We start from the raw sequence: 24,063 nt of genomic DNA on the forward strand, positions 1-24,063 counted from the left end.
GAGTGTTCTTTTCAAATTAATTTCTATATTCAGAAGTTGTCAAAAAGTCAATTTTTCTACTCTACTTACCTCACAATAAGGCTTAGTTCTTTTACAGTTATTATGAATGGGATGTTTGCCTAGTTGTGTGATTTTGTTGTTGTTGTTTCATTTTCTAATAAAAATGACTTTTAATGAGATTGAACAGATTCCAGGTTACAAAATAATGGGATTTTAAGTGTTTTAAGAGTTCTAATGCTGACTTCTCTTTTCCACTCAAGTACTAAATTTACTGATTCTTGTTTAATACATTCATAGTCCTCTAAAAATACATCCTGTTCGTCAAGTTTTCATGTTAGTAGGACCACACAGCTTCTGTGCTGATCCACTGTGTTATGCTTATGGCGAACTAATATACTTCTTAGATGTGACCAAGATTGCTAAACACTTTGAAATGATGAGATAGAACCATGGATATTTGTGTGTCTGTAATTAGGATAGAACTCTGGTCAAACTCTAGGAGGTTTTAGGTAGAGTTAAACTGATGTAAAGGATAGAGAAATAATATATAAATTGTGACATTTTAATATGCATCTTTCACTCCTTTCAAACAATAAAACAGCTGTAGAACCATGCACACAAGGCCTTAGAATTTTACCATGTAAATCTTTCTTTTTTTGTATAAATTATATTTATCATTTATTTTGTGTGTATATCTACAGGAATATCAGGGCTAAAGCTTACTGGAGTTAACGTTCTGTGAATTTCAAAGCTCAAACTCAGGCCACTGAACTGTTGTCAAAAGTCTTAGACTGCTGAGCTACCTCACTGGCTTAAATTCTATGTAAGAAATGATTAATCAAGAGATATTGTGTACTGGACATTAACTAAGGTATACACTGTACAAGTAAACACTGGAGTAAGTGATTATAAAATATGTACAGAACACAACTGTGGACCTTGAGTGTCCAGTTTAGTTCACAAAACCTTAGTCATTTGGGTTAGTCTTGGATAGAATTCAGTGGATATGGTTAATTAGAATAAGAAAGAAGAGATCCAGTAAATTCCACACACATTATCTCATTAAAATGAAATTAAAATCTCTTGATAAATTCTGTCTTATATCGTATTGTCAAATGTCTTTGAATATATATGGAACTCTGAATATTTGGATTGCCTATGGTCAGCTTGGCTTTTGCATTGTAATAGGAAACATCAGACTAAGCAATTCTTCCAAAGAGGTCACTACTTTGATGTGGAAATACTTCCCTAGAATAGTGATGAATATTTTCCCCTTGCTGATTTACCAGGAATTCATTGTCAGTTTCTGTAAACCATGTCAGTGAAACATCTAAAGGTCAACTATGATTAAACTTGTCAATAGTTAACTAATATGGGTCTGTGTTGAAACTTGCCCAACTCTGTTCGCAGGTAGAAACTTCCCTGTACATTCTTCCTGTTGCTTCAACAGCTGAGGGGAATAGGCTACAGATAGTTATTAACCCATGGATGGCCTGTTTTCTCTCTCTCTCTCTGTCTCTCTCTCTCTGTCTCTCTCTCCTCTCTCTCTCTCTCCCTCCCTGCCTCTTTTCCTCCCTCCCTCCCTCTCTCTCTCTTTTTCTCATCTATCTATTATTTATTTTTCTAGACTTTTATTGCATTTTAACCCACCACATCATTAATAAGGCATATGACTGATACTCTTTGCTGCATCACTAGGCTTCCCTACTGTTTGTACCTCTATGCTTTTTTCTGTAAACTCTGACTTTGTTCTCTATGGTAAATTTTTCTCTTATAAAATTGATAGTAAAGGCTGTGATTCACTTGGTTTTTTTTTGTTTTTTTGTTTTTGTTTTTGTTTTTCTGTTTTTTTTTGTTTTTTGTTTTTTGTTTTTTTTTAGCAAAGGCTGTGAATCACTCGGGTTTGTTTGTTTGTTTGTTTGTTTTGTTTTTGTTTTTGTCATTATATTTTTATCAAATTAAAAAAAAAGGAATTTGGAATTCTGGTGTCTGCAAAATGCCTTAGTGAAGGTATTTGCTACCAAATCTACCTACCTGAGTTTTTTTTACCTGGGATAGATACTCTACTTCTGTAAATTGTCCTTGACTTCTTCAGACATTCCCCCCCCACACACACACACATACACACACAGATACGGTGAACAAATGAAATATAACAATATGAAATTTGTTATAGTTAATTCTTCTGTGTATATATTTAATTATTATATTAAACTCATTTCTATGCTTATATTTCAAGTAGGAATTGGAAGCAATTAACAAAATTATCCAGAGATCAATTAAACGTTATTATTTGGTACGTGTTTCATGGAATATTTGCTTATTTAATTCTCACAATAGCTAAAATGATGTTAATATCATTGCATTTCTTTTTCAATTGATTAAGAAGTTAAAATAAATCAAGGAGTTTATCCAGGTTACCACAGAGCTAGAGCAAAGGCTTAGATAATATCACTATATTTAGCTAATGTAGCAACCCTTTATACAATTCCTCATGTTGTGGTGATCCTCAACCATAAAATTATTTTTGTTTCCTCTTCATCACTGTAATTTTGCCACTTTTATGAATCAAAATGTAAATATATGTGATATTTCTGATGGTTTTAGTTGAACCCTGTGATAGGGTCATTTGACTCCCCTAGGAGTTGAGGATTGCTGATTCATTTATTATTATCATCAAATGAATCGTCAACAAACTTACCTTTATGAACTAATAAAACGCAAATTTGCAATATAGGTAACCATTGTTTTAGGGTCTTTCTGTGTGTTTACGATGCATCCGCATGAGGCCACAGAACAACTTCCTTGTCATCTTTGTTTTCCACCTTGTTTGAAACACAGTCATTTCTTGTTCAGTGCTGCATAGAGCAGGAGAGTAGGCCCTTGAGCTTTGAGAAATTCTGCAGTCTATACCTCCAGTTTGCCAGAGGCATTTCCCAGGTAAACTGTAAATTAACACACATATGCCATTGTATATGGTTCTTATGTGAGTTCCAGGATCTGAGCTCAGTTCATCAAGCTTTCAAAGTGAGAGCCTTATGATTACTCTGATACTATTTCTTATGAAATACAAGCTAGATTTTATTTAATCTGGGCCTGGGTACTGTACCCCACCTTTAACCCTTTAGTTATTGGATAAAACATAGCCTGTATTTTTACAATAACCCTTGAACAACACAGGAGCTGGGCAGATACCTGCTCTCTATTCTATTAGAATCTACTTTTCTATCTATAATCCTGAATTACTACTAATGACTTACACTGTTTCATCTGGGCTCTTCAATTTGTCAGAGCCATGTGCCAAGTTTTTATTGTTCACCTAACCAATGGCTCCTCCTCTTCTTCTCCTCCTCCTCTTGGTTCTATTCCCACCCCAAGCCCAGGAAACCTAAACCCTACTTATGTCTCTTCTGCCCAGCTATTGGCTTTTGGTATCTGTATTTACCAATCAAAAATGACTTGGGGTAGACTATAGGTTTTGGGACTCTGACTTAGCATTACAATAGACAGCAAGATGAAACCTCAACAGTTTCGTATAAATTATTTTTATTAAAAATTTTCATAGTACACTTTGATTAAGAATGTTTTATTTTTAATATTCCATAAAACCACTGTAATGAATCTAATTTAATGGATATTAAATAAATAAAATATTTAGTAAAAAAATTGATATTCTTATATTTTTACATCTTAAGTTGTAAATTATTTTGAGTGTTTAAGCAAATAACAGAGGACAGTAAAAGTTTGGTTATAATTAGAAAAGTTGTAAGAGAAAAAGCTATCCAGTAGCATAGAAATATTAAGTTTGAATTATAGACACTGAAGTGGTAAGATGATTAAAATATTCAATTTCAGATACTATTAATAAAATGCTTTGTAAAATTCTTTAGCTCCCTTAAATTATGGACATAATTAAAGGTTTTAACCTGTACCTAACTGATTGAAAAGTTCTATCTTTCTATTTAAAAGCAAATAGAATATTTTTATTATGAATATATAATATTTGAGGACAGTTCTTTTATCAGTAAATTTGTTACTTAAAGCCTCACTGCATAGAGATACAAAATATGAAACTCATCAAATGTGATGAGAGAAAAGCATTGTTTCATTTAATAATGGCAGCTCTGTATCTGTGAAAGGAGAGATAGTTATCTATATTAAAGTATATTTTCATCATCTAATAGTTTCAAGTCCTTGTAAAGTATTTTGTAAGATTCAGAATTGTAGGTAAAATGATAATTCCGTAAGTTTAGTATTAAATGTTGTGTACTCTATACGGTGTTTCTAGTATTCTGTTTGTATTGGCCTTAATCACTACTAATACATGGTCTATTTAGCTATCTTGAAGGCACTATTTCTTGATGGCTTTCTTACAATTGGATGAATTATTTTTAAATATGAATAATCTACATATATAATTAGTTTGAAAGATTAGCAAAGAAATAAACAAATTAAAGTTGTTCCTGAAAACATTCTCTGTGTGGTCTGAATACAAAGAATTTTCCTTTCCATAAAAGAATGCAAATACCAGGTTACCAGGTTGACTCTTTCTAATGGGCATCAGAAAATGAGAATAGGAAATGTTTGTGCAATTAAAGTAGTTTAGTGTCTGACATTTTGTAATAGTGATGTCTTGATATTTGCTTTGGTTTTAAAAGAACTTTGAACAAATAAATTTTCAAAATAATTATTAAGATAAATGAATTTAGAAATGTTTTAAAAATATAGTATACATGTTCTTATTTCTACAAAATTTTTAAAACCTACCAAAAAGCCAAGGATGTACTGCACACACACACACACATACACACACACACACACACACACACACACACATACACACCTGACAATGAGAGCAAACCTGGTAAGATTTGGGGAAAAAGAAAGGGACAGTGAAGTATAGATTATAGGTCATTGCAGTGATCCTTTTCTAATGTTGGTAGTTATTTCATTTTCTGTAAAATGTAAAACAAATGTTTTCCTGGCTATATTGGTTCATATAAGCTGGGGGGTGAGTCAATTCAGTATTGTAATATTTACTACCAGGGATATACAAGAGACTGAAGTTCTAGCATTTGGTTAGTAAATAGTTAATTCAATCATTCAAATATTTGTAGAATAAGTCAATGAGCTACTAAATTCTGTTGGTATTTTTAACTATATGTGTCTCATAGCTTATTTACTTGTATACATTTTATTTCTATAATTTAGTTTTTAATTATTATATGATATAGATAATTTTAATTCAAATATATGTCATATACACATAATTCCATTTTTTAACAAGGTCTTGTGCCTTGTGTGGCTCAGCTTAGCTTCAAATTCAGTAAAGCTATAGGTGATTTGAAGTCCAGGTCTGTTGGCTCCACCTTTAAACTGTTGAAATGACAACCATCTACTACCATGCCCAGTATCATTTATATAATTTTTAAATGAAATAGATGCAAAAAATAAAAATACTCATTGGCATGTTTCCTTGATTATAATTCTTACATACCTCATATAAGGGTAATTGAATATTTGCAAAATTGATAGATTTATAAAGTAGTTAATTTCTAAAACTACATATATTTAATATGACTATTCAATGATTTTGAGATATGTGTGCACCTGTGACACTCAAAGCATAACAAAGGCACTAAACATGTTTACCAGTTCCACATTGTTTCTGTTTTGTGTGTGTGTGTGTGTGTGTGTGTGTGTGTGTGTGCATGCTTTTTAAACATAATTTTATTGAATTCATTATTTGATAATTTCATACACATACTTTGCATTATAATTACTGTTCTCTTCTTCCTCACATCATTATTATCCTGTATATCTTCTTTCCACATTCACATGTTTTTTATTTTGTTTTGTTTTGTTTTGAGGCACACTGAGCTGAGTCTTGTTCTTCTGTGTTATTATGGGTTCACAATTATCCACTGGATACTGGCTTTCTGATAAGTGGGTATACAACCAAGTACAATGTCTTTCCTGGACTCCATCAGTAGACACTAACTCAGCAAGGATGTACAGGACATCTTAATTCCATATCTTTGTAACAAATGATAGAATATTAACACACCTAGTCCTGTGTAGGCCCATTGCAGACATGCATACTCTTCCAACATTGTCATACAAAGACAAGATGGCTAGGCTTGGTGTTTCATGGTGTTAATCTAGGGCTCAACTCATGGCTTACAATACAGTAACCTAACTTCTCTATTTGGTGATCAAGGATTTCAGAAAACAGCTGATAAAGTTTCTTAAAGCCTAGTATACCACAAATCTGTGAAAGATTGTTAAACAGTCCAACTGGCCATTTTAAACCAGATGTCAAAATTATGTACAATCTACCTTTTAATAAAATGATATTACCATGGGTGAGTTACATTTAAAAATGTGCAAACTGGCCAGGCAGTGGTAGTGCATGCCTTTAATCCCAGCACTCAGAAGGCATAACCAGGAGGATTTCTGAGTTCAAGGCCAGCCTCGTCTACAGAGTGAGTTCCAGGACAGCCAGGGCTATACAGAGAAACCCTGTCTTGAAAAATAAAAACAATAAAAACAAACAAACAAACAAACAAACAAGGCTGGAGAGATGGCTCAGAGTTTAAGAGCACCAACTGCTCTTGCAGAGATCCTGAGTTCAATTCCCAGCAACCACATGGTGGCTCACAACCATCTGTAATGAGATCTGACACCCTCTTCTGGGTCTGAAGAAAGCAACAGTGTACTTACATATATAATAAATAAATCTTAAAAAAAAGAAAAAAAAATAAACAAAGAAAAAAAGTACAAACTGAATGCTAAGATGTACAATGGGTGATATTTTGTAATTTATCTTAGATAACAAATGTTTGCCTTAGGAAATGATTATTTGTCATCAAAGATCAATTTTAATGTGTAATTAATCCAATTAGAGCATTCTCCAAGAATACTTGCCAAGGTCCAGCCTCAGCTTGAAAAGGAGTTCTGAGAAAATGGTGTCTGGGAGTGGTGAACCAAACCACTCATTATATAAGGAACATCTATTATTAGCATCCACTTCTTCTCATTGGATGTGTGAGATTATATTTGATAGCTTAATTATATTGGCAGTATTGCCTATGGGCAACCAGGAAAACAAACAAACAGACAAATAAACAAAAAACCTCTAATTGGTTTGGAAGCAGTTGTGACTCAAAGTTCCTAATCACATCTTCTGGACCCGTTAGCTCTTTATTGTCCTCAGAGGAGGACTTTGCTTCCACACAGACACTGTAGTGGCTTTCCAAAAGTATACGTAGTTTTAACAGATTTCCCGAAGCATAATTTACACATCGTTAAATTCACACATCTTAAGTATAAATTCAATCACATTTTATCATATTTACTTAGAACCTTATCCCACCACACTCGCAGGCAAGGCGAGCTGCTAGACTGCTTTTTGTCTCTTTTTTGAGATTTTCATAAACAAAATCCTGGGTGCTGTTTTCATTTGAGTTCTTTCACTCTGATTATTTCAGTTTATGCTTGTATCTTCTATCAGTATTTGATTCCTTTTCTTGATTCATGGCATTCCTTTCTTTCTTCTCGCTCACTCTGCACCCCTTACGTTGTCCTCTCTTTAATTCCAGAATAGTACATTTAACTGTACTAGTCTATTTTTGCTATTGTACATATGCTCCAGAATGGGTAATTTCTAAGAGGCATGATTTTATTTCTCAGATCTGAATGCTTGAGTGTTCAAGGCCAAGAGCCACAGATTCAATGTCTGATGAGTGTTCTCTGCATTTCTAAAGTCCTATTCACAAATGTTGTGCTCATGACTTGACTTCTATAAAAAGTCTCAGTGCTTAATGCTATTGCATTAGATATTCAATTTCCAACCTCAATATGTGAGAGGACACATTTAAGTCCATAATTTTTTCTGAATTAAAAACAGTTAAGATAATGAGCAAACACATTTTATTACAGCAGTAGTTCTAAATCATAATTTATTCTATCCACGAGTAAGTTCAAAACCTGGTAATTGAAACATGATATCCTTTGACTTGAGGATAGTTTCCTCCACATCAAAAGTTCTAGAAACTGCAGAAGAGTTTGTTCTTAAGAATTTGGAAAGCCTCATCTGAAAGGCTTTTCTGGCAACAGTTCATACAGGAATCTTCACAGTTTAGAGTCTGGGAGTGCTAGCTCTCCCAGGTGTTGCATGCTTGTTGTTGTTCAATTGAGTTTTCTGATGAAGCCTCACCCTTAATCCTTTCTAGACATTATCCTCTTGGGGCCTTACTGTATTAAGGAACTTTTCCCTGAGTAGAAATATAAAAGACCTTTTTTATTTAGATGAAGAAACTCTTACAGAAATATATGCTCGAACAGCTGCTCACTTTTTCCAAAGAGATCACTGTCAAAGGTTATTTATTACCTGTTTCTTCTAGAGGAATCTTGTCAAACACATTCTTATGTAGTCTTGCACTTGGACTCAATAAAGAGAATCAAGAGCTCTGTCACACTGAAGGAATCAAAGAGCTAAGGTTATTGTGGACATAACCCAGAAATTCTGTACATGCCTTGGGCTACTCACTTAAAACAACTATAAAATCCCAGGCCATGTTATTGTTGGCTTTGAGTAGTCATGATGTTTTCAACAATCTCTGGAGTGATTTCAGGATCTGTCTTCTATTGTGTGGATGAATAACATCTGGGTTCCTTTTTCCTAACTACTCTCCCATCCTGGGACTTTTTCTAATGAGAACCATTTTTATTTTCACAATCTGACTAGGGTGAGAATCTTCTAAGTTAGGTCACACTGCTTCCTTTTGTCTATAAAATCGATCTTTAAACCATTTCTATCTTCTCTGACTTTAGCACACTGTCAGGAGATGCCATGAAACATCCAAAATATTTAGAGAATCTCCCTAAGTTTCTAATTTATCATTCTTAAATTCTGGCTTCTATAAAGTCATGGACTTAATGCTTTATAGTTATGATGTTGTCTTACAAATATTGCCTTCCCTCTGCTTTCTAAAAAAAAATCCATTTCTTCCTCCAACTTACTGATTTCTTCTCTAATCTTGTGCTACAATAATATTTTCATGAACCCTGAAAGAATTGCCATCATCACAATTCAATGCAATAGTTCTTTTCTCCATGTTCCCAGCTTTCTAGCCTCTACACATTTTCAATTCCTAAACCTGGCTCAACAAGTATACATGTTTATTAAGCCCAAACCCAGTTCTTAGTTTTGATGTCTGTGTTGGCTCATTTCTGTTCATATACATGAAAATGAATAATTTATATGTTACATGAATTTCCTTTCTAACAGATTCAAATGATAAGATGCCACATATTAAGGTCTGGCCCTATCGGTCTGGTGGGGGCCTTCTCTCTAATTCAAAGACAATGTCTTCTTGCTCTGTTATCATACTACAGAATGTAGAATGACTGAACATATTGGTGTGCTTATTATCTTCCTGTCATAAGAGTGGGTATCCTCATGTGTGAGACTACCACCCTCATGATTTTTTCATCCCATAAAGTTCCCATATTTTAATACTTTTATATGAATAAGGATCATCCTTGTGCAAATCATTGAGGTTGCATACTGGTTTTACTGTTCCATATTTATTGTAACCCTTCCATATGCACCACATATTTATCAATCATGGATTTCTACTTTTTAATTTTACAATCAAGTAATGGTGCTGTGTCTATTTCTATTTTAGTAATTCTAATTCATGGACACCTTGTGTCATTAAGAAAATATATATTGAATTCTTTTATGTACCAGGTGCTATCTGTAAATGTCTTATAATGTAGGCTTTTGTTTGAGGCATACATTATATTTGTGTATTAGATTGCAGCATGGCAAAAATGACTGTAATTTATGACTAACAGAACAGAAATTTGTTGTATTACAGTTCTAAAGTCTGGGACATCCAACATAAAGGTGCTTGAAGTTGCCTGAGTTCTTTTTATTCCATTGAAAAATGCTAGGAACAAAGTAAAATACTCTGAGGAATAAAGAAACATTATGTACAAAATATGTTTTCTACAGCAAAGATCTTCCCGCAACAATGGCAATAATCCATTTAATGATGGGGTGGGGTGTCCTCAATAATTCTTTAAGCTTCACCCCTGCTAAGCACTGTTACAATAGATAATGAATATTAACTAGTGTTTTGGCAGCAACAGTGTTCAACCTGTATTTGAATTTTGTTAACACATAATTTTCTATATTATTAATATATGTATACATGTATATACATTAATATACATTTCTTTTTTCTAAATTAAACAATAACTTTTTAAGACTTTTTTCTATTTTGACAGGTATTAATTAGACTTAGAAATGTATAGGTTTGTTTTGCCTTCACATGCACTAAGTATCTTTAAGAGTTATCTATTATAGCTAACATTTTTTTGGCTATTAAAATAAAACCACATCTAAATTTATGTGGTTAAAATCAATATTGTTCTGGGTAAAATTATATATAAATAGACCAATTATAAAATATTTTTGTAGAATATCTTTTGGTTTTGAAAGAGCAATATGAAAGATAATGTCTCCATTATTCTTAATTTTAATGAATATCTCCTTTTTTGTTTTTTGGTTTTTTAAGCATTTGTGGGATTCAGCATCTAGAACGAATTGGCAAGAAGCTCAATCTCTTTGACTCCCTTTATTTCTGCATTGTGACATTTTCTACTGTGGGCTTTGGGGATGTCACTCCTGAAACATGGTCCTCCAAGCTCTTTGTCGTTGCTATGATCTGCGTTGCCCTTGTAGTACTCCCTATACAGGTAAACAGAACCCTGATAACTTTTGTAGAGATGTACAAAGCCATGTAAAATTGAAACTGCTATATTAATAAAAAAGTACCTGATTATTTGTTTAACACTTATATTATAAGATATGCTATTAATAGTTTAAGGAAGTGCTAACACTATTACAGAAATATTTTCATAATTTTTTAGACACCTTTTCCCTCATTGACACAAGTGATAGCTCATATTTTGATATGATTATTCAGCATCATTTAAAAAATGTAGCTTATGTGATATTGCTAACCATTAAATAATTTAAATTATTGGATGTTAGATTAAGGATTATGTTTGGAGAATAAATAAGAAACGAAAACCTATGGCATAAATTGCAGTGAGTTTAAAATTAATTTCTTATGTTTATCAACTAAAGCATACAGTGGACATGGCACATGCTCATTATCAAGGATTTGGAGAGATGCACAGATCAGAGATATAAACCATAACTAGTCTACAGTTCTTTTTTACAATGAGTCCTGGTTTCCCATGAATGAACAAATCAAAAATAATGTATGATAAAGGCAAATTAAACCTGCATGCTAATTATATAACCTTAGCCAATTCACACTGTCATACCTAGCTCCCAGACACTCCTCTACAATATCACCCAGTTCACTCTAGTACTCATCCTATATTGCTAGCATGGGGCATTGTAAATGTTAATGCAGCTGTCTCCTCTTGCATTATATGGGCACAATGGGCTGAAGACTCACTGTCCTTGAATCTTACCAGGCAAAGTTTGCTTGTTTTATATTCCTAGTTGGGCTCCATCAAGCCCTTCCTGCAGGTTATTAAATGGCCAGGTTGAAAATTCAGCCTCGTTGGGCATGGTAATACACGCCTAAATCCCAGCACTTGGGAGGCAGAGGCAGACGAATTTCTGACTTCAAGGCCAGCCTGGTCTACAGAGTGAGTTCCAGGACAGCCAGGACTACACAGAGAAACCCTGTCTCAAAACAAACAAACAAACAAACAAACAACAAACAAACAAACCAAAAACAAAACAAAAACAAACAAAAAGAATGGAAAGAAAATTCAGCCTCTTGGCCACTTAATTCCACAGCTACCTTTGCCATAAGACTGCAAACTTCTTAAAGTGAGCAAATGGCAGAACTGTTAAACTATATTTAATGAATGGCATATTACATCATACTTTCCTGGATACAAAGCAGATGGACTAGCCCCTTCATGTTCTGAGATGGTATAATAGTAAAATCATTCTAATGTGTTTCTTTGGAGACCTGAAGCCCCTGGGCCTCATTGAAATCCCTGTGGACATCATGTGGTAAGCCTGTTGAGTACTAGTGATAATTTGATACTCAACAATTTTAAGGGTAAGAAATGCCGTGTACCTAATAACAGTTGGGGCACTGTGTTGGGCTTTCACTTTCATATTTGATGCTTTTCATTCATGGGTGGAAAATTCATTACAGTTTGAACAGTTGGCCTATTTGTGGATGGAGAGACAAAAGTCAGGAGGAAACTACAGTCGACACAGAGCTCAGACAGAGAAGCATGTTGTCCTGTGTGTCAGCTCCTTGAAGATTGACTTACTTATGGATTTTCTAAATGAGTTCTATGCGCATCCAAGACTACAGGTACATTTGAATTATCTCATGCACAATACGGAGTCATTCTCAATCTCACATTAACCAGCACTGCAGGCTGCCTACTGGCAAACTTTTATTTATGCACCCATATTTAAAAAGGGTTAATGAAAGACTACAAATATAACTGGACACATAATAAAAATGCTGAAGAAATAAATAGCCTTGAGGTTCCCTTCTGTACCTATGCCAAAAGACAGATATGACTTGTTATTGTTAGAAAGGAGGATATTTATTTGACTTAAAGGTTTTTTTTTTCCTCTCGGGTAAGAGCATAAATGATAATTTCATGAAGCAGTGAGTTTTAATCTAAAATACAATAAAACAATGAAACCATCTGGAAAATTGTAGATATAAGTTTTGTTGATAGGAATGCAAGGGTAGGAAAATTGTTTTTGTAAGGCTTTAATTTTTATGTGTGTGTTTACCTGTGTGTCTCTGTGCTATGTGTGGTTTTGGGGTGTGTGTGTGTGTGTGTGTGTGTGTGTGTGTGTGTGTGTGTGTTTGTGTGTGAATCTGTGGGTATGGGTGCCTGCAGAAGTCAGAAGACTCTGTCAGAACCCAGAGGGTTGATTCGAAGGCTGTTCTGAGCTGTTCAGTGTGGGTTCTGGGAACCAAATTCAAGTCCTGAGTTAGACCATTCAGTGCTTTTAATTGCCAAGCCATCCAGCACCCTGGACATTTCCTTCTTGCATATTTATGATTTGGAATGTGACCAACCACTACTTATATCCTTTTAAATGATAAAACATTAGTAAATAATAAAAAGAAACATAAATATTAATTCAAAACTGGCATGTGTGTGTTTGTACATAAAACCTTTACATAATTCAACTTTTTATGTTGTTAAGACAAAGGAGATTTAGGTAAATTTTTAATGTAGTTAGTATAGTTCAAAGAAGAAAGGATTTGTTTTGTATTTCCTAGATGAATTTGTGTGATTAAAACTCAAGACAGTGATAAATGGAAATATATTCCATAAGTAATATCAGAAATGCATATTATCTTTATTTAACACTATTTAATCTTGTTTTATGCTCTTCATTTTTCTATACATTTTAATATTCTTTATAAATATTGTATATTATATTTAAAATGGAGTAGAAAAATGATCTCACAATGACTAACTCTGTTTAATATCAATATCTAAAGTTAGATGTTTTATTGTAGAAATATATTTTAGAGCAACCAAATAGGAAATAGTTACTAGAGAAGTATAAATTCTTGTAGATTAGTATTAAGTCATTTTTATCATTTTGGATGCATTTGCCAGGTCTCAAATTGTGATACACTTTGAAATATTTTGATGTAAAGCCATTTTTTTTATCACCAATCATTTTATTGAACACAAACTCCAAACTATACAAATATTCATCAGAAGTTGCTAAAAGGTACTGTTCATAACATACTATTAATTAAATGACTCTGATAAATTTCATTAAGAAAGTAACACTTTAAAGTATCCATTGACTCTTGAATCTTTCCGTCTCCCATTCAGTGTGTATTTTACTAAATTTAAGGTGAAAACTGAACTGAAGGAGTGGGTGGAGTGTACTCCATGACTCCTTCTTGCTGGGGTACCAATGCCATTGCCATAGCTCAGGCTGACTGTTCCGCATTTCTCACATTATGTTTATCATGGTGCCATTCGATTTCTTATTCAATTTCTCTAAATTTAAATGCATTCTTCATCACTAAGAATTTATTACAATGTGATCATAATTAAAGGAAAAGATCTTAAATAGTTCGTGTAGGATTACTTAAAGCATGATTGTGTCTGTGCCATTTTCTATTATGCCTTAAATAGGATTATTACGTGGTGATTTTGTGTCCCACGGAGATGGATGTGCAAGTTCGGAGAGTACTACAGATTCCAATGTGGTCCCAGAGAGTGATCTACCTTCAAGGCTCTGCCCTTAAAGACCAGGATCTCCTGAGAGCAAAGTAGGCATCCTCCATCCTTTCTATCTCTCTTCATTTTCAATCTTTTGATAACTTTTCTCTCCAAACGTTTGCAAGCTGCATTTCACATGTATTTAAATATAAAATTTAGCTCTGCTTTACTAATTTTAGAATAACAGTGCTAAAAGTATAGGCTCCTGTTTTCTACTTTCGGTTTTAAGGCAGATATTTAAGATAATAATTCTGCATGGTGTGGTAAGAAATTTCCATGCTAGAATTATCTTTGCTGTCAGAGATAGACAAGAGGTATTCAGACTCCCAATTGGAGATATCTCCTAATTTCTCAATTCTGGTTATATTTTATAGGACAAAATCTTGGACTAAATATTATATGAGATATCAAAGCAATGAGTCAGGGTTTGAACTGTAAGAAACTTGGAACATTCCTCAGCATCACCTTTTACCTTGCAGGGGTCAAAGTCTGAAGAATTCTTAGAGCTGGAGGAAACAGGATCCTAAGAGGTCCTGCTGAGTTGCTCTCAGATTGTGCTTAAGCCTGTCAATAGGGCTTAAAAGATGGCTTGGGCTAGACCTTTGTTATGGGAAGCTAGTCTTCTTACACAGCAGTAGAGAGTGAGAAAAGGGAAGGGAAGGAATGCTGAGGTCATGGTGTGATCATGACTAATATAAAACAACTCCTTTTGATTTAAAACCAAGAATCGCTGGAGGGTGTGGGGAGGAGTGGAGTGGGGGTGGAGGTTGCTGGATGCCTTCTGCTGTATTGAAAGTTTTCAGTGGGTCTTCTTTATTTTGGATGTTTCTATGTGCTTCTTTAAATGTGAAGGTTTCCTCCTCACAGTACTTAACCTAAGATTTTTTTTTTTTTTTTAGTTTTCTTGTCTCACGTCATGACCCAAATGATGCTTAGGTACCAAGTAATGATGAATTCTGATATCACTTTTGTTTAAAATAAATTTAGCTGAGGTTTGTTTTTCTTAATGATTTAATCTAAGAAACAAAACAGTGAGTAGAAATTACCACAGTAAAAAATGAATGGTAAATGTTGGAAATTTAAATGTCTTACAGCATATATTTTATCCTAGCGTATACCTCTGTTAAACACTCCTTGTGACACTTTGAAGATTTAGCTATATCCTATTTGATATCTATATAATTATTTGGGTACCTAGAAGATGTTTCCACTTTTGTATCTTCTAAATCTCTACATTATGTTATCTCTATAAATCCTTCTCCTTAAATTACTGTGAGTTAGGTTCTTCATTCTGCTCATCCAGAGTGTGTTGATAAGCCTGATAGTGGTGGAAGTTTTTTATTCTGGGAATTAAATCTGAGCTCTTTGTATTAGCAATAATTGTGTCAGATAAATGCTTTTTAAATTTAGCTATCACTATTAGGAATGAAATGATTTTCCACCAAGGGGTCACATTTACAGAAAACCCTTCATGGAAATTGAAAATGAGCAAATTAAATACGAGACCTGGAACGGGGACTGTTGTCCAGCTCTCACTGTTCAAAAAGCTGGGCTGAGAAAGACGTCAGGGTGACTGTTTACTGCACGTTCATTTTAGATCCTGACTTCATATATGATATTTAGGATTTAATGTTAATTAATACATTCTTCAGCATAATTCTCCATGCAAGAAGCCAGGAGTAGGCACCTCTAAACCACAGGCCAGTGGCATGACATGACTTCACTGCTTTACTGAAAATGATAATTTAGAAAATGTTATCTACTATCCTTGTTATTTAGCAACCCCCGCAGTACTTTCTTCAGAATTGTTTTGTTTGGACTAATTTTCCAGGCTTTTTGTTTTTCTTCCCCAGTGAAAACAAATATGTTTTTAAAGAATCTAACTTTATCACAGTGTAGCAGGAAGATAAAGCATTGCTCAGTTGAAAAATAAACATTCTTTAGTAACTAACTTTAAGAACTGAAGAACATTCACATGACAAAAAGGGTTGGAACAAAAGTTGAACAGGTTCCTGGAAACAAAGAGTGGAGTTTGACTTAAATCCGCTAAGCATATTTGTTCCCTCTCTTCAACTGAGTTACTGAAGTGAAATGAGTTAGCCATAAAAATAATAATAATGTAATGATCCTGGATTGCAAAACATATATTAATTAAAATATTATATATAGATATAAAAATACTTATATAAGTATACATATGTGTGTGTATATATATATATATATACATATATATATATATATATATATATATATATATATATATATAAATTGAGAAGTAAAAGCAAATTCAATTCCTTTTTCTCTCATTAATTGTGAGCTGTATGAATACTGCAAGTGTAGGCAAGCTCAGCAAGACAGCCAGTTGTTCCTTAAGCTTGAGGACACACATGTTCGGGATGGGGGTCAGGCAATGACATAGTCCCGTCAGTAGCTAGCATTTCAGTATGGTTTCTCTGTTTTCTGTCCCTGTTTAGGATGGACAATGCTGAGGCCTGTTTCATTTTGAGTAGCCGCTGCGAAGTGGATAGAACCTCATCTGTAAGTTTTCTAATATCCCCTCAGTAAACTGTACACTTCTCTGAACAAGATTTTAGCTTAATTTGAATAAAACAACAACAACAAAAAAAAAAGAAAAAAAAAGACCATAATGAACCTTTGTAACTTTACGTTTGCACTACATCTAAGCGTGTATTTACTAGCTATGAATATTTTAACATTAAAAATATTGTCCATTGTGTCAACTCATGTTTTTCTAATTTTCTACCTGCTTTCTACTAATCCTCTGAACATTTCCTAAGAGATACAGTTTTTTAAAAGGGCCTACATTTCCCCAACTTCAAATGAAGGCAGGTGGCTGTAGCAGATTATAATAATATCATTGGAGAATTTACTTTTAAAAAATATACACTATTTTGAAAATTCTTCTGAAGTTATTTAGAGTGAGAACTGAAATGTACATTGTTTAGAAAGACTCCTAGGGTTCTTTTTGCTAACTTTTGACTTAACAGAATTTCTGTGATGTATTTTTAAATCCAAACATCTAAATCAAACTAATTTAAAACTAATTTAAGTGAAGTACTGAACAATGACTTCATCGTCTAAGAGAGTGTTTTGTTTGTTTGTTTGTTTGTTTGTTTAAGTCCAGTTTTTACCCCCCTTGTGGTCTGCCCTCCCAAAGTCCCTCATCCCATTCCTCCTCCCTTCTGTCTCCAAGAGGAGACATCCTCCATCCTCTCACCTCCAGGTCTCCCTACTCCCTGGAGCCTCGAGTCTATTAAGAGTTAGGCTCTTTTCCCACTGAGACCAGACCAGGCACTCCTCTCTATATGTGTCAGGTGCCTAGGAGCAGCTTGTGTATGCTGTGTGATTGGTGGCTCAGTATCTAAAAGATCTCAGGTATCCAGGTTAGTTGAGACAGCTGGTCTTCCTTTGGGGTGGCCCCTCCTCCTCAGCTTCTTCTATGCTTTCCCTAACTCCCAACTTCAGTCCATTGGTTGGGTGTAAGTGTCTGCATCTGTATCAGTCATCTGCTTGATGGGCCTCTCAGAAGACAGCCAATGCTAGGCTCCTGTCTGTAAGCACACAAGAGCCTCCGTAATATTGTTAGGTCTTGGATACTCTTCTTGAGATGTATCCCAAGTTGGGCCAGTCACTGGACTACCTTTTCCTCAGTTTCTTCTCCATTTTTGTCCCTGCAGTTCTTTCAGACAGGAATTGATGCCCTGTCCTTCAACTGGAGAGGGACTCTACAAGTTCCCTCTTCCCACTGTTTTTCATTTCATCTAAGGTCCGAGTCAAGGTCCCTGGTACATTCTACAGGGTACCCCCACATCCCAACTCCCAAGGTTGCATATGTCTATTCATTCTGCTGGTCCTCAGGACTTCTCTTCTGTTGCTCCTCCCACTAACACCTGATCATGTTCCCCCTTTTCCTGCACTCTCCCCTATTCAACTCAGCTCCCTCCCTCTGCCTCCAGTGATTGCTTTCTTCTCCCTCCCAAGTGGGATTGAAGCATCCTGACTTGGGCCCTTCTGTTTGTTAACCTTCTTGAGTTCTGTGGATTGTATCCTAGGTATTCTGTACTTTTTGGCTAATATCCACCTATTAGTGAGTACATACTATTTATGTCCTTTTGCATCTGAGTTACCTCACTCAGGATGATATTTTCTAGTTCCATCCATTTGCCTGCAAAACTCCTCGTTCTTAATAGCTGAGTAGTATTCCATTGTGTAATTGAACCACATTTTCTGTATCCATTTTTCTGTTGTGGGACATCTAAGTTGTTTCCAGCTTCTGGCTATTATAAATAAGGCTGCTATGAACATAGTGGAACAGATGTTCTTGTGGTATGGTGGGACATTTCAGAAGAAATATAGCTGGGTCTTCAGAACTATTTCCTATTTTTTGAGGAACTGCCAGATTGATTTCCAAGTGGTTGTACCAGATTTCAATCCCACAAGCAATGGAGGAGTGTTCCTATTTCTTTCTTTCTTTCTTTCTTTCTTTCTTTTTATTTTATTTTATTTTTTTATTTTTGTTTTGTTTTGTTTGGTTTGGTTTGGTTTGGTTTGGTTTGGTTTGGTTTGGTTTGGTTTGGTTTGGTTTGGTTTTTTGAGACAGGGTTTCTCTGTATAGCCCTGGCTGTCCTGGAACTCACTTTGTAGACCAGGCTGGCCTCAAACTCAGAAATTCGCCTGCCTCTGCCTCCTGAGTGCTGGGATTAAAGGCGTGTGCCTGGCTTCCTCTTTCTTCACATCCTTGCCAGCATGTGCTGTTGTTTGAGGTTTTGATCTTCACCACACTGACTGGTGTAAGGTGGTATGTCAGAGCTTTTTTTTTTTTTTTTAATTTGCATTTCTCTGATGACTAAGGATTTTGAACATTTCTTTAAGTGCTTCTCAGTCATTCAGAATTCCTCTGTTGTGAATTCTCTGTTTAGCTCTCTATGCCATTTTTGATTAGGTTGTTTCATTTCTTTTGGAAATTAGCTTCTTGAGTTCTTTATATATTTTAGATATTACCCCTTTATAGGATAAGAGATTAGAGACGATTTTTTTTCACTACCCACCTCAAAGGTTTACGTTCCTGAATGAAAGGCACAAACACACACACACACACACACACACACACACACACACACCACAGCCTTTAATATATTGATATGCCTTATTGTAGACAATAGCTGCCTAGTCTCCACAAGGCACAAGGTTAATCCACTTCCTGACAATAATCCCGAGTTATTACTTACTAAACTTTATATTCTATTTTGGCTGCTCTGGACTCAGAGGGCTGCTCAACTAGGCTGTGCTCTGGGCTGCACTCCCCCATCTCCTTCACATGGTGGCCAAGACTCTCTGTTCTGCACTCTTCTAAGGCATGGCATCTCTCCTCTCATTTACACTCTCCCCTCATGGCAGATCCCTGTTTCCTTTCTCCATATCCTTCTTCTGATCCCAAACATTGGAGTCCTAAGTTCCTGACTCTCTCTGCACTGCTCAACCATTATCTGTAAGCATCTTTATTTACCAGTCAGAACCAACTGGGGACAAGGCCCCTCAGTTTTGTAAGTGTGGACTCTCTGACAAGGTTTTCTACCCACTACAAAGGTTTTCTAAATAGTTTGGCATAGAAATGCTTCAATAAGATCTGATAAAGCAATGAATTCGAAATGAACATAATCTTTATTTTCTCTGATTGTTTTACATGTTGCTGTCAATCCTGTGCCCTACATACGGCTTCTTGATTTAATAGGTTTTATACTATTTTATACTGAGAGCAGGAACATAATTACATGCAGAAATAAATATATATCTATGAGAGTTAACTTTACAACATGAGTTTGGGAAGCTTTCATTGAAATAAATGTAAACTATTTCCTCCCAATTTTAGTAAATTGACAAGAAGTTAATAAAAGTACCTAGGAAGACGAAAGGTTAAGGAGATGAGACAAAAGTAGTAGAATTCTGAAAGGCACAAAGCAAGTAGATGAATGGCAACTGACTCATCCAGAAGGAAGTTAAAATTTAGGTTGAGAGAGGAAATCACAAGCAGTCTGCTGTTGGCAAGGGAAGCTCAGAGGCAGCAGCAAGGAAGGGGACAGATGTTGCTTAAAGTAGAGATCCTTCTAGGACTTATTCAAAGTCAGAGCAAGGAGTGGATTCCCTGAATCTCTCCACATTTGCATTGCTGATTTCTTTCTGAAACCTAGAAGAGCCATTCTATTTGGGCAATTCGTTCCTTGAATCCTCTACTTTCTAAGTCAGAAAGTAAATTTGAGGGGCCTGGATGCATACCATATCTCTCAGAACAAATTGTCGATATCTTTAATATGCATCTTTCAATGTCTTGAGAAAATGGTCATTAGAAGAGAATGTGGTGTATGCAGGTGTGTGTGTGATTACATAGGCATACATTTTTGTATTTAGATGAGTATACAAACTTAGACTTCTCTGGTGTAATATGTAATCACCATATAGAGGACCATATATACTACAACCCAACTAGAATCCACTCTTGTTTCAGGATGTTTCAGTCATAAATACATTTCAGTCCATCATTTATTCAGTCAATAGGCATCAGTGGACATTTTTGGGGATTACTAAGAATGCAACAATGAAAAAGAGAGTGAATAAACACAAAATTCACCCCAAGTAGAAAGGAGAAATCTGGAGAAGAAGAACAAGCATGCTATAAATGTGGATGAAGAAATCAGTTTTACAATATCAATTCAGAGGATCTTGTCATTCAATAAACATCTTGAGTGTAATGTGAGATCATGCTGTATACATCAAACAATAATAATAGAATACAAAACAGAACAAAACAATCAAAAAAAAAACTCATACAGGAATTATAAAGCAGATTCTGGAAATAACTCAGGGAAAATTCAGTAAGAGGCCTGGAAGATAAACTCCAGGCTCTGAACTGAAGAAAAATAAACCACAGGATAAAACTAATTCAGTATTAAGTGGATTAGAAAATATCTACATATTAAGAGGTGAAGAGAAGGGGACTGAGGACCAGTTTTCTGAGTGAATCCCATCAAAAGTAGAAAATATCATTTCAATCTAATCAAATTTTGTGGCTAAACCTCTCCAGTATGTAACACTTGCTTTGTGCAACATAATGGATCTGAAATGACAAAACTTGCATTGGAAGTAGATAGGCAATACAGGGAGCAAAACTGACATGAGGAATATTGATCAGAGAAACTGAAGAAGAAACAGAAATTAATTAATTTATTAATAAAAATTGAGAATATAAAGCTAATATACCTTTGATTTGAGTGGTTTGCTTTAATGATGTACTCGTGTTCATACCAGTATTATGTAATGAAATGACAGCAAACAAAGATAATTTGAAATTTAAAAATATATATGTACATATATATACATATATATGTACAAACATATATACGGATATATATACATCTATATACACACATATACATATTTATTCATCTGTATCTATATATCTCTCTATATATAGCTTTCTCACTCTCATATATATATATATACATATATTATAACTATATAATATATATTATATTATATTTTACACACACACACACACACACACACACACACACACACACATATATATATATATATATATATATATATATATATATATATATATATATATATATATTTTCTTCCAGGAGGCTAGAACTACAAAACACAATTCTTTTCAAATTCCTAGATTTTTTTTTTTACACTTATATTCTAGTAATCTTTTTCTCAGAAAGGAAAACAAAGAAGGTCAAGAAACATTACTGGGTATTGAATAATTTTCAAACAGCAAACAACTCTTAGGTAAGATATGAAAAGGTTTATCAAAATCTAAGTGTGATTAAAGCAAAGGTGAACAATGATACCCAACAGTAGTCAACAACATAAAAGCTCTTTCCCGTTACTAGGAAAGTGAGTCTGGAGCCAACAGCAGTGTCTGTTCGGAGAGTCACCTCATGGCACATGTAGGGCTGCCCATGAACAGTCCTGAATTTTCTGTTCTTTGATGTGGGTGAATATATTAGAAACAAATTTCTGCTTGACAATGGTGAGCACAGAACATGACCTCTTCACACTGACAAGTTGATGCTCTTACCTCTACTATGTCACAGTTGACGTTTATTTAACCATGGAGTCTGAAAATAGAAAATAATATTAAAATGATACAATTAATGTAATCCCTCAATTTGAATTGTCACAACAAGGACCATAGGGCAGCATTGTGTGGAGCCAGCCAAAGCAGGTATCTGAAAGGGAAATCCATCACTTCGGCACCTCATTCTGGACTGTGGCCTCCTAAACTGTCCAAAGTAAAGTCCTCTGGTTTATAAACCACACAAGTCTTGGCCACTTTCTATTGACTGTCTAAATATAGACTATATACGTTGCATCAGTATTGGAAAACAAATGCCTAGAGTACAGTATTGTCTCAAGAGAATATGATCTATTACAGATGGACTTGTAACCGTGATGCTCCCCCTCCCTTATCAAAAGCAGTCATCAGCATTATGGATGCTCAATAGCAATCACTTCTCAAATAATTTTGAACTCTTGTCCAAAGATGTGGAGCATGGGAGGTAGACATGAGGTCAGTTAAGGGAAAAGAAAGCAATACTTTTCTGTTATGGGAGGGCAATAAGTAACATTTTTAAAGAAAAATATCAAGTAATAATAACTAATACTGTCAAATTTGAAAATAAGGCAACAATAAGAAAATAATCTGTGTTTGGGCTTCAAAGCAAATGTTTTATACAATAAGATGAAAAAGGAGGCTCCCCCTATATTTTATAGACATTATAGAAATGGTATCTTTTTCAAATGCATATGCATGTAGCTTTTAAGTGTCTTTATAACTACATAGGATACAGAAGGTGATTTTGCTTTGGCAAAAAACTCATCCTATGATGATCATTTTGTGTGGAGGAAAAAAAAGCGTTCTGTCCCTTTTTAATTAGTTTTATATAATCCTTAAAAGACCAGTCAGACAAGGGATGAATTTTCAGTGGAACAGCATAGATTCTATCATTTGTTCATGTGTTTTAAAATATAACTAGCATCCTTAAACTTGGTGGAACTTTTTGTTTTAACATCTACAATTCAAAGTTGTAAGAAAAGTCAAACAAGGACCGGTAAAATAGATAGCATACCTCATTTGCTGAATGCTTTATTTCAGTGGAAAACAAAACAAAACAAAGCAGTAGTAGATTTTATGTAGTATGTTAATTCTTAGGAAGCCAACAGCTCTTATTAATATCAAATTTAGGGCCCCACAAACAAGGGATATTAAGGTAGTATTATTTGGGTGCTGGTAATCTATGGATTTAATAGAAACAAAGCAATACACACTGGCATGCTCACTCCCCCCGCCCCCGCCCCAAGAATTCACTAAAGCAACAACATCTCTGCCTCTGAGTTTCTGTTTGGGCATTTGAAGGCTTATGGGAGTGTCTACACCCTTTGACAGGAAGAACCGTTCTGGAAATTGTTATGCAATGTACGGCTGTTCCTCGGGAACACTCTTTTGAAAACAGCAGGACATTTTTATCCATCTCTTTTTAAATCTGTTTTTCTCTCTGGAGTTTGGGAGAAAGTACTCCAAACCAGAAAGACCTATTTAAAAAATTATAAAAATCCTATAAAAGTATGCTTATTATCTAACCATATTATATATCTAGTTATAACCAACTGTACCTAACCACATTGCTTGGTAATCAACGTAATCTCATGTTATGATATTGTATATTATTTGTTCGGAAAGAT

At 34.6% G+C, this 24,063-nt stretch overlaps 1 protein-coding gene across 22 annotated transcripts in view; it reads left to right on the forward strand.

The window, feature by feature from the left end:
• The window catches only part of Kcnt2 (potassium channel, subfamily T, member 2), a 368,389-nt gene that overhangs the window by 168,947 nt on the left and 175,379 nt on the right, over positions 1-24,063 (forward strand). For 21 of the 22 annotated variants that reach the window (XR_001784498.1, XR_001784494.1, XR_001784492.1 and 18 more), the window contains 4 exons: positions 10,590-10,770; positions 12,225-12,389; positions 14,206-14,342; positions 16,767-16,830. Coding sequence is in view for 16 of the 22 variants with exons in the window: in XM_011247999.2 (XP_011246301.1) it covers positions 10,590-10,770; positions 12,225-12,389; positions 14,206-14,342; positions 16,767-16,830 (547 nt within the window). In the remaining 6 variants the exon portion in view is untranslated. Of the gene's footprint in view, positions 1-10,589; positions 10,771-12,224; positions 12,390-14,205; positions 14,343-16,766; positions 16,831-24,063 lie in introns of those variants that run through there. The other variant, XM_017320512.1, reaches the window with a different exon arrangement.

The sequence above is a fragment of the Mus musculus genome, chromosome 1 (assembly GCF_000001635.26).
Source record: "Mus musculus strain C57BL/6J chromosome 1, GRCm38.p6 C57BL/6J".
NCBI classification, from domain to species: Eukaryota; Metazoa; Chordata; class Mammalia; order Rodentia; family Muridae; genus Mus; species Mus musculus.